General features: G+C 52.3%; 5 protein-coding genes across 5 annotated transcripts; 3 read left to right on the top strand and 2 right to left on the bottom strand.

Annotated features, from left to right (window-relative positions):
* Positions 1 to 224: 224 nt before the first annotated feature.
* Positions 225 to 2,516, bottom strand: NEUTE1DRAFT_125988 (uncharacterized protein; the record flags this gene model as incomplete). The annotated part of the gene is made up of 4 exons (XM_009857836.1): positions 225 to 1,242; positions 1,315 to 1,426; positions 1,487 to 1,839; positions 2,494 to 2,516. 4 exons carry the CDS (start codon positions 2,514 to 2,516, stop codon positions 708 to 710), a joined length of 1,023 nt encoding a protein of 340 aa, XP_009856138.1.
* A 1,018-nt stretch (positions 2,517 to 3,534) lies between these two features.
* Positions 3,535 to 5,100, top strand: NEUTE1DRAFT_90849 (uncharacterized protein; the record flags this gene model as incomplete). Its single annotated transcript, XM_009857835.1, has 2 exons — positions 3,535 to 3,810; positions 3,870 to 5,100. 2 exons carry the CDS (start codon positions 3,535 to 3,537, stop codon positions 4,812 to 4,814), a joined length of 1,221 nt encoding a protein of 406 aa, XP_009856137.1.
* Positions 5,101 to 5,260: 160 nt separating this feature from the next.
* Positions 5,261 to 6,891, bottom strand: NEUTE1DRAFT_150022 (pH-response regulator protein palC; the record flags this gene model as incomplete). The annotated part of the gene is made up of 2 exons (XM_009857833.1): positions 5,261 to 5,521; positions 5,604 to 6,891. The coding sequence occupies 2 exons, from the start codon at positions 6,813 to 6,815 to the stop codon at positions 5,261 to 5,263; spliced, it is 1,473 nt and encodes a 490-aa protein (XP_009856135.1).
* A 510-nt stretch (positions 6,892 to 7,401) lies between these two features.
* Positions 7,402 to 9,197, top strand: NEUTE1DRAFT_114446 (uncharacterized protein; the record flags this gene model as incomplete). Its single annotated transcript, XM_009857832.1, has 2 exons — positions 7,402 to 7,555; positions 7,636 to 9,197. 2 exons carry the CDS (start codon positions 7,402 to 7,404, stop codon positions 9,195 to 9,197), a joined length of 1,716 nt encoding a protein of 571 aa, XP_009856134.1.
* Positions 9,198 to 11,426: 2,229 nt separating this feature from the next.
* Positions 11,427 to 13,104, top strand: NEUTE1DRAFT_125984 (uncharacterized protein; the record flags this gene model as incomplete). Its single annotated transcript, XM_009857831.1, has 4 exons — positions 11,427 to 11,597; positions 11,880 to 11,933; positions 12,002 to 12,723; positions 12,790 to 13,104. The coding sequence occupies 4 exons, from the start codon at positions 11,427 to 11,429 to the stop codon at positions 12,971 to 12,973; spliced, it is 1,131 nt and encodes a 376-aa protein (XP_009856133.1).
* Between the last annotated feature and the right edge of the window lie 2,053 nt (positions 13,105 to 15,157).

Below are 15,157 nucleotides of genomic sequence, written 5' to 3'. Positions count from 1 at the left end.
TTCCGTGGCGAGCCGGACATGGCGACGACGGGGTTTGGTGATGCTTGTGAGTGTGACCTTTTTTTTGCTTGCAATGTATTTGTGTCGGGGCTGAACTACGATGTGGATGTTGGATGGTTTGGGTGAAGGACTGGAGAAATGGTTTGATTTGTCACTCTTCGAGAGAGAACGCTGGAGCTTCTTGGTTTGCTGACGAGAGATGAAATGGCTTATAGTCACCCACCACGTTTTCGAGACCGGCAATGAGAAGCTCTATCCTCTGCAAAACAAGGTCTTCGTTGGATCTGGCAGGTTCATCATTGAGCCTGGTAAGCCGATTGTTGTCGAGTACAAGATTAGCGAGGTGACTGCCTCCTAAGGAGTGTGGTACAATGTAATGAAACATGAGTGATGGCTATCATGCTAGCCTCGTCAAACAAAGTGCTATGATGTTTTATGCGCGATCTTATGGATGCGTAAAATGAAGGGTAGAAACTCATATGTTGTGTATGGTCGAAGTTTGATACCAGGCATCAATATCCACCCCCCTTTCTACATGACTCAGATCCAGTGGTCTCAAGGTATCTTCGCTATTCGCTATTTATAATTACGAGCCATATGACATCTCATGCACACCTATGTATACCAAATTTTTGGACATGTATAATAGCCGAGTAGCACTCCATCTCGAAGCAGACAACCAGGCCGGCAAAACCAGCTGGTTACAACTAGCTCGAGGGTGGACCGCCCGCCTTCTGGATAAGAAGATGTCCAACCGAGATATTGGCGATTTCATATGCCTTGCAGCCCTGGGGGAAAGTGCCCAAAGCAGCCCAAAGATCGATAAGCGGCTGCATCGGCTCCAGATCTGTCTTCTTCAACAGGCCGAGCGTGGTGGCCGTCAAGATGAAATGGCTGAAGCAGCTGTTCATGGATTTTTCCAGGTTGAGGCAGAACATGTCGTCAAAGTGTGACCAGTACAGGTGCGCGTAGACGCGGAACATTTGCCGGAAGATGGTCTGACACGTCTCCATGAAATTCTGCGGGAAGCCGCTTCGCTTGCCAATCCAGTCCGGGCCCGACTCGGGCAAGGGGGTGCAGAACGCCGGGTTGTCAGCGAAGGAGACGCCCGCAGGATCGGTGGGGAACAGGTTGCTGTCGTCAATCTTGCCGCTGATGTAGCGCTGAACGAGGCTGAGGTATTCGTATGCTGGGATTTCCACGGGTTGAAGCCGCGAGTTCAGCCAGGTGAAGGAGTGGGAGCTGTATTGGATGGTCAGTTTACAAAGGGGTCATTGGATGACTGGGATGTAGCTGAGTTGCTAGAAAACTTACGCTCCCGCAGACATCTTGGGACATTTTCGAGAGTTGCAGATCGAGCTGCCATCCTCTTCCCGGTCATGGACGAGTTTGATGAAGGTAATGAGCATCCGCCAGTGGTCCACGACTATAACACGAAGTTAGCAGAGCTACGAATTTCCCGATGATGTTCGACAACTGTACGTACCTTGATGTGCTATCCACTCTCCCATTTCCACCGTCTTAGGCTTAGCACTAAGGGTCAGGAAATTGCCCTTAACGATATGTTTGCCATAATTGCAGTTTAGCCATTGCGGCTTCACTTGGGGTAGATGATATGAAGCAAGGACCTCCTCCGCTGAGGGGATCGAACCATTATTGGGATCCATGCCGATACTTTCAGCGAGAGAAAGCGAGTTCTGGATGGGTGGAAGTTTCACTGAAAGAGTTGGAGATGTATAACCAGGAGATGTCTCGAGTGAGTGTATGGAAGGCAAAGAGTTCTGAGGGTTTTGCTGAGTCGGACTGGTTGGGCTTTTGTGTCCTCTAAACCGAGCGTTTCTAGAATGATGCTGTTAGTTCCTCATTCCGTTGCTTGGTAGAAGAGTGCATTTGTTAATAATGAGTCGACAATCCGCCGTCAGTGATACAAGGCGGATTATTCTCATAGCCGCAGACATATCTGTCAGCTAAGCTGAGTATCCAACCTCCAATTTGCGGGATAGCATGATATGTGGTTAATATGGTAAAGATTCGTATCGTGGAAGGGAGAGTGAAGGCTCAACCGTTGTATGACCTCCTCTTCAAATTCACCATATAGTGAACATCAAAGTCACCCGCTCAATGGTTGTCGGTTATTTGTTCAGAGAACTTGAAAGTTGTGTTGGGCCGTGACGGGCTTGGCATGAAAGGGGTAACGTTGCCCATATACATGGTAAGTGATGTGATAGTCTCATATAGAGAGCTCACTTCGACCTTCAGCACAAAGCACTTGCGGGTGTTGATGAGCAAGGAGCGAGACGATCCTAACCAGGAGGACCTGACATGGGAAATGGATGGGGGGGGGATAAGGTAGAGAAGCAAAGGGGTTCGTACCTCTAGGCAGTATACGTACAGAGATGCTTGAAGATGCAGAGACGGCGTGGTAGGCAGCTCCGGAGATGCAGGGCCCCAGGTAGATTTGGGAACAAAGATGAAGATATCGAAACCACTCACATTCCAGAAAAGAGGTTGGACATGGTCTCAAATAGCGGACGAGGAGATGTACGGCATCAGCAATTAAGGGACGGGAAGAGGCGAGCAGGAGACAGGCGTGACAGGGCACCTAGACTAGAGTCTTACTAGGGGACGGGACTAGGGAGAGCTAGGGCGGCCAGGAGACTGCTTCTAAGGAGGACCGCACCCCACCGCCATCCACGATGATAGGTGCTAGGGGACCGTCTGACTGGGCAGCCGCTCCGAGAGGGGACCTTAAGGTGAACAGCTTAGGTTGACAACGTCCTCCTGAGTGGTAGTAACGTCCATTGGAGTATTCGGGGAGACTCGCTGCTCCCAACTTGTTTCTGAATGCCTGCTAGGCTTGCCCCTTCTCACACGTCAACCATCAACTCCATCTCGCAAATGCAACAGGACGGAGCAAGCCGCCACAAATAGGAGGCTCCATGGTGTGAGGGTCTAGAGGGGTCGAAGGGGTATCCTGTCAGGTCGCTAGGGGCATCCGCTGGATTCATGAAGGAGGATTGGATCAATGCTACGGTATATGATTGGGAGAGAGCAACCTCCAAGGGATTGATCCCCGCTATTTCTGGCGCCACAGGAGACCTTCAAGGTTCGCGGCCTCACCCCGCCTTATCGTTATCGTAGCCTCAGCTCGGCCCACTATCAGTGACGCTTAAGCCACACTTGGGGTATTGACTGGACGCTGGTCCGAGTCAGGTCCTGCTCGCTGCATTCATTCGCGGGACTCGCTGTAGGCCATTGGACCACTCACTGCAACCCGCTAGGTAGCAGGAAGGAGGTGTGCGACTGTGGACTCCCGTCGACGCGACCTTCAAGCTTCCCCGAACTTCTGTAAGCCGCATCGCGTAAAACTATCAACTACCATCCAACTTCAACCGAAACCAATCAGCATTTGAACATCAACCTTTCTTGCGCATCACCGCCGGCGCATAAGAATATTCCTCGAGCTCGAAGCGCACCCATCACACAACCAAATCGACCAATTCTCACATAGCATCAACCCAACCGTCACTCAGAATGTCCGATTCAGAGGATCATATCGACAACGTCCCAGACGATGCTGGCGACGATTTGTTTGGAGACGAAGACGTTAACGACGACCAGCCGCTATCGGAGATTGGCGAGGACAAGCTCAGTGACCGTGACTTGAATTCGGGCAGAGAAGACGACGTCGCCGACAGACATCATGACGAAGCTGACGGTATGGAGGATGAGGAACCGGAATTCCGCAGCAAGACCGTTGCAGACACACCGCTTTACCGCCATCGTATCCCCAAGTCCGAAGACGGCAGTGTATGTGCAGTCACTTTGAGATCACATGTGTGACAACAGAGTTGCTAACGGGATCGCAGCTTTACTCCTTCAAAGTCCCCGACTTCATCAAACTGAACCCGCTCGAGTACAACGCCGACACTTGGGAGCCGAGCAAATGGGATCTCCGAAACGCGCGGGCCGAAACACCAATCCCTAGTGTCATGCGCCGCCGTGACCCGAAGACCGGCAAGATGCAGAGCAATACCAACATTTATCGCTGGAGTGATGGATCCGTTACGATGGCGGTTGGCGACGAGCATTACGAGATTCAATCCAAGCCTCTGGCGCCTCCGTCCAACAAGCCCTACCAGGAAGTCCAAGACGCGCACTATTATGCCGCTGCGGCCCACTTGACAACGAACTCGCTTGTAATCATCGGACATTTTACGGAACAGTACATGCTGAGGCCGAACAAGAACATCCAGGATCACGCTCTTGAACGTCTCAAGGCGGAGCTAGCAACCGCTAAAAAGGAACGCGGCCCCGACATGATTATTCTCGCCAAGGAGGACCCAGAGCTGCAGAAGAAGCAGGCAGAGATGGCTGAGAGGGAACGTGCTAAGGCGCAGCGTCGTCGCGAGACCGCTGCCGCCCGCGTGGATGGCGCTGGAGGACGATTCAAGGGCGGTGCACTCTCAATCGGTGATCTGGAAGGCGGAAGACGCGGCCGGAAGCGTGGTGTGCCTGGTGGCGGTAAGAAGAAGAACCGTCGGCCCGAATATGATTCAGATGACGAGCTTCCCGGCGGCGTGCGCAACACCGACAAATACGACCTGGATGACGGCTTCCTTGTCGACAGTGACGAGGAAAGCGAGGAAGTAGTGGATGATGAGGAGGAAGAGGAGCTTCTTGATGACGATGACGAGGAGGAGGAGGCTCCCCGCCGTAAGCGTCAGAGGACGGCGGAGGCAGATGATGAGGACGGTGCCGGCACCACCTCGCATCGCCGCAGACGGGCCATCGTTGACGATGACGACGAGTAGTTAATGAGAACTTCTTACTTTTAGAGTTTGGGTTCTGAGCATGTTTAATTAGGCGCATCTGGTCATCAGGAAAGTAAAACATTGGGCGTCTTGGTTGGCATATTAACTTGGGACATAAGTAGGTCCCTGAGTGTACAGGCGGGCGAGAACATGGGTATACGGTATGCTTGCATGTCCACATCTCAGCATTAGCTACCGATGTACATATTCTCCATGCCTCGACAGCGCTGGATGAATTCACAAGTAGTCATAGAAACTACATGTAGTAATTAAGTAGCTGAGATTATATTGTTCTCGCATGGTGTCTTCAGATTGCGTCTTCAAATGCGACGCTCAGCTTGCGCATCAAGTAGGTATCCTTGTAGTTGTATTCCTGTGAACCAAAACAAGCGTCCGCCAGACTTTTTTCCTCCTCATAAAAGCCATCGCTAGATGAAAATGCTGCATTAAAAGTAGTTGGGGGTGCCTGTCCTATAATGCTCCTGCGTACCTGGAAATGCCCCTATTGTGGCGCCTATCGTCGTATCGTCCTCGTCCGAGCTAGGATAAAGAGCAGCATCGTCTGACCTCTCTGGCGGTGCGCGCATAGCCTCCAGTGTTGGAGCATCTAGTTGTGGCGGCTGAAAGGGCTTGAGAGTGTGAATCTCTCTACCCATGGGCATCTGTTGGAGTAATGGCCCCGATGGAGGGACGACCTGGGTCATTATCTGCGACAAGAGGCCACATTGTTAGTCCATACGACAAGTCAAACGTGGGACATTTGGGGAATAGCCTGAAATGTAATCTCACCGTGTCATTTTGCTTTGACCATTTCTCCCACAGCATTTCATATACTCTTGTCTCCTCAAGTCGTCCAGCATCTGCTCCCCAGTCTAGCCCTCTTTCCACCTTTTTGTCCTCCCTCTTCTCTGTCCACTTTTCTTTCAACCTGCCAAAACCTCCGCTCTTCTTACTGCCACCTTCCGAGGGGTTCCTCTCAACTCCTAGCTCCTGAAGTCCCGCATTCAACCAAGCAATCGCCGTCCCAGTTTGCCCACCCAGCTCCGAGTCAATGCCAAAGAACCGACACACCTTCGCTCTACTTGTACGTCGCAAGTTATCTAGATACTTCAGAAAGCTCTCGGTTACCTTGGCTCCGCCCTCCGCTCGCGCCAGCCCCGCACACAGCGAGTACGCCTGCGCAGCGTGTTCGCTAGCCGCCAGACACAGCCTTGCAAACAGATGGGCCCTGACCTTGGGGATATCTGGCGCCTTGTACATCCACTCGGTATCATTCTTGTTCCGATCTTGCGCCACCACAGCCGGGTACGGATCATCCTTGAGTACGGCCAGGAGGGTGGCCTCAGCCATAGCGAGCGAGCACTGCGCTCGCAACGCTGCGGGCGAGATGTCGGCACAGGGCGGAGCCATCCCATAGCCGCTACTGAGCCCTTCGGCCCGGAGCGCGAGGTAGTCGTAGATGGAAGCCGCATCGAGCAGGTTCTTGGTCGCGGCGCTGACGGCCACTTGACGCTGCTGGGTGCCGACGGGCGCCGTGGAGAGCACGTAGAGCGGATGCAGCGCGGTGCGGGCCTGCAGTGTGTGCGCGTTGGCGAGGCAGGAGAGCACAAAGAAGACTTCGTATTCGAGCGAGTGCACTTTGACGCGGGCGGGGTCTTTGCCAGGGACGGCGACGGCGGCGTTGTCAGATAAGGTGGGCCGCCATTCGATTACGGGCGCGGTCTTGAGGATCACGGCGATCTCCTCGCCGTTAATCGCCTGCTGGCTGAGGCCGGCATCGACGGCGAAGAGGTAGGGTAGGTAGGCTATGAGGCTGGAGACGACGGTCGGGAGCTTTGCGACTTGGTGTTCGCGGGGAGTGCGCTTGAAGGCCTTGAGGTCTTCGCGAACAACGCCGCGGCGGGTGCTAGCATTGAGGGGCAGCGAGGGATGGGACTCGCAGCTAAAACAGGACGTAAAGGAAAATGACGAGGTCGTAGGCAACACGAATGGGTAAGGCATGGCGACTCTATTCACAATTGGATTGTTATATCAGCAGATGGTCAGTCTTCTCAATTCATTGCCGTGTTCCAAACTTCCAATGTGTACGTGTGGTTGTGACGAAGCCCCTCCACAGTCGTTGGCTGGCCAGGAAGGTTCTCAATATCGGATGGGACCCGTTGGAGAAAGCCAGCTGCGTCACTTGTCAGCCCGCTGATTGACGAGGGGCTCTAACCGACATCCCCCGCCGCTTGACTACCTATCCTAGAAGCCAGCTGCTGACAGCCCGAGAAAGGTAGCTCCCAGTTGTGAGCTTAGACTACACAGCCCGTGTACATACCTAGGTTTCCCCATATCGGCCCCACCCAAGAACCTTGTCGGCCGCCGCGACGCCAGATTGCTTGAAACGTTGGATGGCATTTGCGAATCCAGCGCCCACAATTTCCCCAAGCATCATCTCCTTACGGACACCTTCAATGCCGCCCTCCTTTCGACACAGTTCTGTTCGGTCTCGATTCCGGTAACCATGGTCGGGCCCTCTCCTCATAAGCCCAGACGGAAAGCGAAGCGGGCTGGCGGCAATGGCCCAAGCAACCTTCCTGTCATTATGGAGCGCGAAGCTCTCGTCCGCATCCCTTCCTTTCCCCTGGCCGCCTTCCTCTGGCCTGCCAGGAGTTCTGTGTCGCAATGGGAGTTGTTACCGTTGATACTCATGGTAGTTGGCCTGTTCCGCTGGGCTGCAGGTCTTTGGGGCTATTCTGGTATGTGATCAACCAGCCCCGTCTGGCGCGACCGTGATTAGGTGTATACTCTACAAGGCTAATATATTCCGTAAACACAGGCTTTGAAAAACCTCCTCTGTTTGGCGACTACGAGGCCCAGCGCCATTGGATGGAAATCACAACACATCTTCCCATTTCGCAATGGTACTTTCACGATCTTGAGTGGTGGGGTCTCGACTATCCTCCTCTTACTGCATATCACAGCTGGATTTGTGGCAAGATTGGGTCCCTAATCGACCCGGCGTGGTTTGCGCTTCACGACTCGAGAGGCTCCCATGATCCGACGCTCAAGATATTCATGAGGGCCACCGTGCTGGTCTCCGAATATCTAATCTATATCCCCGCCGCTGTCATCTTCGTGCGGCGCTTCAGTAGGCTCAGCGGCGTTCCTGCCTGGACCTCCTCCGTTGCTCTTGTGGCGATCCTGATGCAGCCGGCCACCATCCTTATCGATCACGTCCATTTCCAGTATAATACGGTCATGTTGGGCTTTGTGCTTGCTAGCATGTCAAGCATGCTTGCCGGACGCGACTTCTGGGCCTGTTTTTTCTTTGTTATGGCGCTGGGTTTCAAGCAGATGGCTCTCTACTATGCCTTCTCGGTTTTCGCATATCTCTTGGGAGTCTGCGTGTTCCACCGTACCAACATTCCCAAATTCAATATCCCGAAATTCATTGGGATTGCTTTGGCCACCGTGGTGTCTTTCGCAATCCTGCTCCTCCCGATTGTTGCTGGCACTTTGTCCGAGGCCAGCCGCGGTATCACTGCCCATCCTGGCGGTGCTCATCCCCCTCTCCCGTTGTTTGCAGATCTGGCAAAGCACTTGAACACCGAGGCCTTCTACTACCCGGTCATCGAGCAGCTCGTCCAAATGATCCATCGCATATTTCCCTTTGCCCGAGGTCTCTTCGAGGACAAGGTCGCGAATTTCTGGTGCGCCATGAACGTGGTGATCAAGCTTAAAAAGTATCCGGCTGAGCTGCTGCAGAAGGGTGCGTTAGTTGCGACACTAGCAGCAATCGTTCCGCCAAACCTCATCTTGTTCCTGCGACCCAACAAGCATCCAGGTCTCTTGCCCCTTGCCTTTGCTACAACCGCCTGGGGTTTCTTCTTGTTTAGTTACCAAGTCCATGAGAAGAGTGTCCTTCTCCCCCTGATGCCTATGACCTTGTTGCTTGCAGGGAGACAAGGATTGGCCAAGGATACTCGTGCCTGGGTAGGATTTGCCAATATCTTGGGCTGTTGGACCATGTACCCGTTGCTGCAACGAGTCGACCTCCGAGTCCCGTATACCGTTTTGACTCTTCTTTGGGCTTACCTTCTCGGTCTGCCTCCGACGTCGCTGAATGCGTACTTTCAGGACGGCTCAAGCATCTGGAGCCAATGGGCCACCGCATTCATCCATGGCTTCTTTTACCTGACGATGGTGTTCTGGCATGTGCTGGACATGTTCGTTGTGGCCCCGAAGGACAAGCCAGATCTTTGGGTGGTTGCCAACGTTGGCGTTGGTGTTGCTGGGTTTTCGCTGTGCTATCTTTGGTGTCTCGGGAGCCTTGTCATCGAGAGTGAGATTCTACCCCCGTCTTGGACCGGCAAGGAAGCAAAAACGAAAAGTGAATAGAATAGGTAGGGGGGTAAATCCGACACAGAAATTCGGCCGCCTCACACTCTACGCCATGGACTGTATAAGCCGTTCCTATGGGTCAGCCTCTCTGCTATGACATATACACCGTGAGATATTGTTCGAATTAAATCTTCTCATCATATGCTTATTGATCGACATCTAAATTTACCTTGAGAAGTCTGGAACCAAAGGCCATGAGTTCGTTCTCTTCAGGCAACCAGAAGGCTTTGCACGGCGCGCACGAATACACTCCATGCTGTGTTATATGAATTGTGAACAAGGCGTGCATGTCTGGGAGAGGAGACCCATTCTACCACCCCAGCCCGATCCTTGAACTCAAGCAAGCCGACAGACACTGACATGTGTACGTGCCTACAAGCGCACACTTGTGGCGAGTTTGAGGATCAGTACTGCAGCGGGAAGGCGAAGTAGTGTACACGGCAGCAGCGGGGAGTGTCACAAGCATGCCAGAAGACTGACACGACTGGTCATTGATCATGGTGCGCCAGCCGCCATGTTAGCTTCGTCCATTTCACACTGGTATCGTGGGGGCCACGTTGGGCCGGATGCGGGAACGTCAGCAGCGTTTCTCCGGGTGGCTTTTGTGGAGGCTTGTCGAGCAGGGGCTGGATTCTTTTTCGGGATGTTGGAATTTGCAATCGATATTCTCAGCCAGACTCCCTGACGCAATAACCAAGAAGGCCATCGGGAGAAGGACCGTTGTTTTTTTTTCATCAGAGGCAGGCAGGCCGGCCTGGCATGTTCGCGATTCATTGAAGAAGTCGGGCTGACAGAGTGTCGCTTGCCGCGGAACAGATCAGAGAGAAACTGCATGGGCTGGACATTGGCTACGGTCGGCCTGTAAACGCTCACCTCGTCCCCGATTGAAGAATTCCGGCATCGTGTCGGTGCAGGGTGTTCCCCGATGAGAGATGTAAGGCTGAAGCTCGTTTAGACACCCCCCTCCCCCAGGAATAGCCATGCTAGACAAATCTGACAGATGCCCAGGTCGAGGAAGTCCAGGGTTTCAGCTTCATTTTCAGCCCTCTAGGGAATGGTCAATTTCCCCCACATCCTTTGAATATTCAGCCCAGACACGGTGTCGACACCCAATCAGGAACAGGACACGCGAAGGTTAGACTTACCCCATGGGTGAGACGCAAGATAAGCCAACCTTCCACACTGGACGACACTTGTCTGTCGTTGGTGTTGTTATGCAGAGCTAGGTCGAGTTTGTTGTCACAACATCTCTCTCATTCGCCCTCTTGTAACCTTTCGTGCAGTCATGTCCGTACGGAAACTTCGTGGCGTCAATTTCCACCTCCTGTCGTCGCTCTACAATTCTACCCTCAAAGCCTTTCAACCTTCCGTCGTGTATACTGTGAATGGATGTTAACGACCCAAAAGACAGGCTGGACGCCGTGGACGGCATGAACGGCCTGGAGGGGCAGACTTGGTGGCAACAGTGAAATATCGTGTTGAACGTCCCCATGACCAGGAAAGATCCGACGAGGCCTCGTGGGACGGGTTGTTCCTGTCTGGCCTTCCCTCGGAGGCGTTCCCAAATTTGAACTCAATCCTTTGACCTAGGTCGATAATGGTGCGTCTAGCTTGGCCACTCGTCCATGTCCTTTGTCTCTTCATTCTCGGATACCGGTCTCACGAACGGCAGACAGTTTCCTTTGTAGGACCACCCTCCACAAGCACGCAATACTGGTTTCACGTTTTTTGTAACGAAGGTTGTGCTTCATAAGACTTGGGACATGCCCATCTCAAGATCTATCATGTTGATGATTTTGCTGCTGCCGGACAGTGATCAGTAAAGTACCTACTCGATATCAGCAATCAATCACTCGTCCAGTCACCCCTCCACGGACATCACAGTTCGCTCGACCGACCATCTCGCCCTCGGTCTATAGATACCGGAATCCTGTGAGCTGCATCTCCCCGCTCGATTCTCACGGCCCAGCCCACCCAAGTCAATAGCAGAAGTTGCACTGTATCCGTTGCAAGCTTGTTCATACCGGTTTGTGGCTGTGGACACACCCCATTCAAGAGGCTGCCCTATCTCGCGTTCTTTATCTGAGGGTCTGTACCATCCCCCCATACTTTAGAACCTTTTTTTTTCTTTCCCCTTCCGCCTTCCTTCATACGAAATACTCTCGTCTGGAAACCCTATCGCCAGGAAGGACTTGCCTGGCGGAGATCGACAACAACAACAACAACATGTACGGATCACGTCTGTTCGTCGGGGTGGCCACTGCCGCCCTCTCGATAACTGCGGCGGCACAGACTTTCGTCAGCAGCCGAGCGTCGTCTACTAGTTCCTCGACATCCATCTCCGCAACACCCACGAGGGCAGCCGGTCCAAACGTCATTGTTATCGAGGTGGGAAAAGTAAGTCATTGTTGACGAGCGTCCAAGATCCAAGCAGCAGTGTGGCTTACCATATTTATAGCATGGGCATATCTTCGAGCCACACGAAGTGACTGGTGCCAAGAAAGGCGATGTCATTCGTACGTTACCCTTCGTGAAATCCAACTTAAGAAGTGTGCGATTTGATCAACCGACTAACGCTAAAGCTGGGTAGGCTTCAATTTTTATCCCACGGGTCACTCTGTTGCACGAGCTGAATTCGAATTTCCATGTTTCCCTTGGGAACTCTACCACCCTAATGAGGCCGGGATGTGGTCCAGCGGCGAGAATTACACTGACCCCGAGAGCTTCGATAAAGTAAGTTGATAGATTTTCAAGCAGTATGAGGGCTACTTGATCATGGCGTTGACAAAGTCACAAAATAGCCCCTTGAATGGCAGTTCACACTTGACACTGAAGAGCCCATGTTCTTCTACTGCTCCGCTCGTACTTCCTGTTCAACTCATAAGATGATCGGTGTCATCAACCCTAACGCTACGCATTCATGGGATGCCCAACGGAAGTACGCAGAACAAGTGACATACGATCTAAAGCCGGGAGAGACATGGAAGGCTGAAGATCCAAATTATGGAAAAGAAGATGGAAGCAAAAAGTCGGGCCTTAGTGCCGGAGCCATCGCGGGAATCGCCATTGGCGCGGCCGCCGTGGTAGCCATTGCCGCTGCCTTGGTCTTTTTCTGCGGCCGAAGGGGAGGGTTTCAAAAGGCCTATCGCAAGAGCGCCATTCAGCCGCCGGCACCCGCTACCGATGCCGCTGGTGCTCCGGCCATGGTAGAGGCACAGTACCACAACCAACACAATCCAGCCAGCCCTGTCCCGACACCGGCAGGCCTGAAGAGTCCCGGCCAAGCCAGCTTCACGACCTTCTCGACTTATCCGCACATGGACCCCAATGACCCATATCGAAGCATGACGGCGAGCCCTCAGCAACCTCCATACCCATATGGAACTCCCCCACCACAGCAAAACCCTGTCTCGCCGGGATCTCCTTATGGTTACAACACTTATAATGGACACGCAATGTCCGCGCCTGGGAGCGCGCCTGTTCCCGGGCCCAACTCGCCTCTCATGATTGGAGAACTCAGCTCGTAAGTTTTATGTTTCCACAGATGAGAACCGAAAGGCAATTAACCAGAATTCATTCATACTTCAAGGGTTCCTCACTCTCGTGATGTTAATTATCAAGCTCCGGTTGAGCTTCCGAGCGGAGACGGCACCTCAGTCAGGCCTCCATCGACGATGCCGGGATCGCCTCCTCCGCAATATGAGAGCGGGAGCAATGAAGGTGCCAAACAGGGTTGGACAGTTGGCGAGGAGAATCAGTTTCAGAAGCGATGAGTGGTAATTTGCTTTTGGGGCTGTCAACCGGCAGTTGCTTAATGAATGAAGGACTATAAATGGCACAGAGGGAATCAATGGGAACGACGATAGGCAAACCTATGCCATGTGTCTCTCGAACTCAAATTACGTGATGGTAGCGTTCTGAAAACATATCTGGCTTCTGTTAAGTGGAAATCTGTCAATGTTTTATATTACCTGGTTTTTGGTATCCCAAGCTGTGAATCAAGGACACTTGCTCGATATTGTCGTTTTGATCACTATTAGAGCCTTCGCGACCATACACCACGGCGGTTGAGTGTCCTCCTCGAGACTTACATCCTCACATACCTACGCACAGATGACTTACCCAACTTCCAAACCCAAGTCAACGCCTCACTTAATTCAACGCCTCAGTTAATTCAAGCTCATTTCTCTTAAACAAAAACCGTACCGTACCCCTCCGACCCTGCGCACCACCATCTAGACCAGCAAAGGTTTAGCCACACCAAACTCAGAAACGGTTCACCAAATCCAGGGAATCGGTCCGTCAGGGAAGCTACCACACAAAGAAACGGGCCCTGTCCCGTCCTCATCCTTGTCCCGTTTGTTCCCCATCCCTTTGTTCCCTCGCGTTCCATGGGGCCTAGTAACCGGTCAGTAGGAGGCAAACTTATGAACAGGTTTTCTTCTGCAGGGCCCATGGCTATAGGGAGAGAGGGGAGCGGGGGCGTGAGGATGTCTTTGTTTGATTTCCATGCTTCCGCGTCTTCTTTTGACCCGCTCCCTTGTGGTTAGGCAGCTAGTAGGCCTTTTGGCCGAGGGGTTTGAGGAGAGTTTAAGCTTAATTGAGACATTATCAAACCAACATTTCTTGACCTTCTTGACACGCTTAAAAAAGGGTGAATGTGGTAAGGTATCGTTGATGAGAGATGCTACGCGCACTCCAAGGTTTGCCTACGCGCACTCCAAGGTTTGCCTACGCGCACCCCAAGTTGGAGAAGTATACTCGATGACTTTCAGCCACAACGGTCAGATTGCTATGGAATGTGGCGATAAGCACGCAAGTGGTGCTCAATATCTAGCAGTACCTTTTTCTTGTTTTCTTCTTCTTGTTTTTTTCGCGCCTATTTTCCCTTGAACTGACCGTTGAATCTCGTAATCACATCCATCGCGCTGGTCCTTGCGACCAAAATCACGCACAGCCACGTTACGACCTTCAAATACGCTTAACAACTTTAATTGACAGGACTCAACCTACTAGACTAGTTTATTTGATACCAGTTCTAAAACACATGATGAAGGTGTGGTTGAAACAAGCCCGTACCGATCTGGTGCTTGGGGTGTGTGTAGGTTTTTCCTGGAGTACGAGTGGGACTTTTCCTGATGAGTGTGGTTTCTGAGTAGTGATAGACTCTGGTTCGGCAGGGGATAGGGATTCGAGGATACGCGACTGGCGATGCTAGAGGGTTTACCTTTTGAAAATGTTGATGGGCTGTAAGTCTGTCAGAACTTCGCTATAAGTAATTTAGCTTGAGCGCTTCAGAACACCGAAGGCCATCGAAATGAAAGTCTGGCTTGAAGTCTTTCAATTCTTCAAGATGTCTTCGTCTATAAGTACCATGAACTGAGCCCGATAAAGGGAGTATGTATTCCGATGAAATGGTAAATCAAAGTGAGAAGGAATCCAACCGGACCTCTCGCCATCGCCGTAAATAGTCAAATCCTGGCCCCTCAACTCGATGCCGACGTCGCCGTCATGCCGGATTGCGGCAATGGGACAAATTAAGGTTGTGCCATTGGAGTTGAGCATGCTTCCCATGCGTTGGACACGACAAGACAAACTACCGAGTCCCGTTCCTCACTGAACCGGGCCTAGCGGACGCATGTGTGGATCGGAGGACGACCTTGCCGGCCCGTAATGGAAGCTGAGAAGGCATTGACCCCTGCACTCGTCTGTTATACTCAACCTTGTCAGCGACGTCGCTCGGCTGGGAAAAAAAGAGCCTGAAGAGCTTCCTAATTCGTAGTGTAGTCTGATCGGGCTGTTGCATTGAGGAGGGCCATTGCGCAATTTTGACTTTTTTCAGCGGGGTTGCGGTAGCGTGTTTACTGCATGTTAAGATCGAGGTGAATAGGAGTTAGGAGAAGTGTCAGACACGACGATGAGGCTCCTTTTTTCTCGATCTTGAAGCTATTCCTCGT

The sequence above is a fragment of the Neurospora tetrasperma genome, assembly GCF_000213175.1.
Source record: "Neurospora tetrasperma FGSC 2508 unplaced genomic scaffold NEUTE1scaffold_81, whole genome shotgun sequence".
NCBI lineage: Eukaryota > Fungi > Ascomycota > Sordariomycetes > Sordariales > Sordariaceae > Neurospora > Neurospora tetrasperma.
Note: the sequence above shows the minus strand (reverse complement) of the source record. Positions and strands in the feature narration are given on the sequence as shown.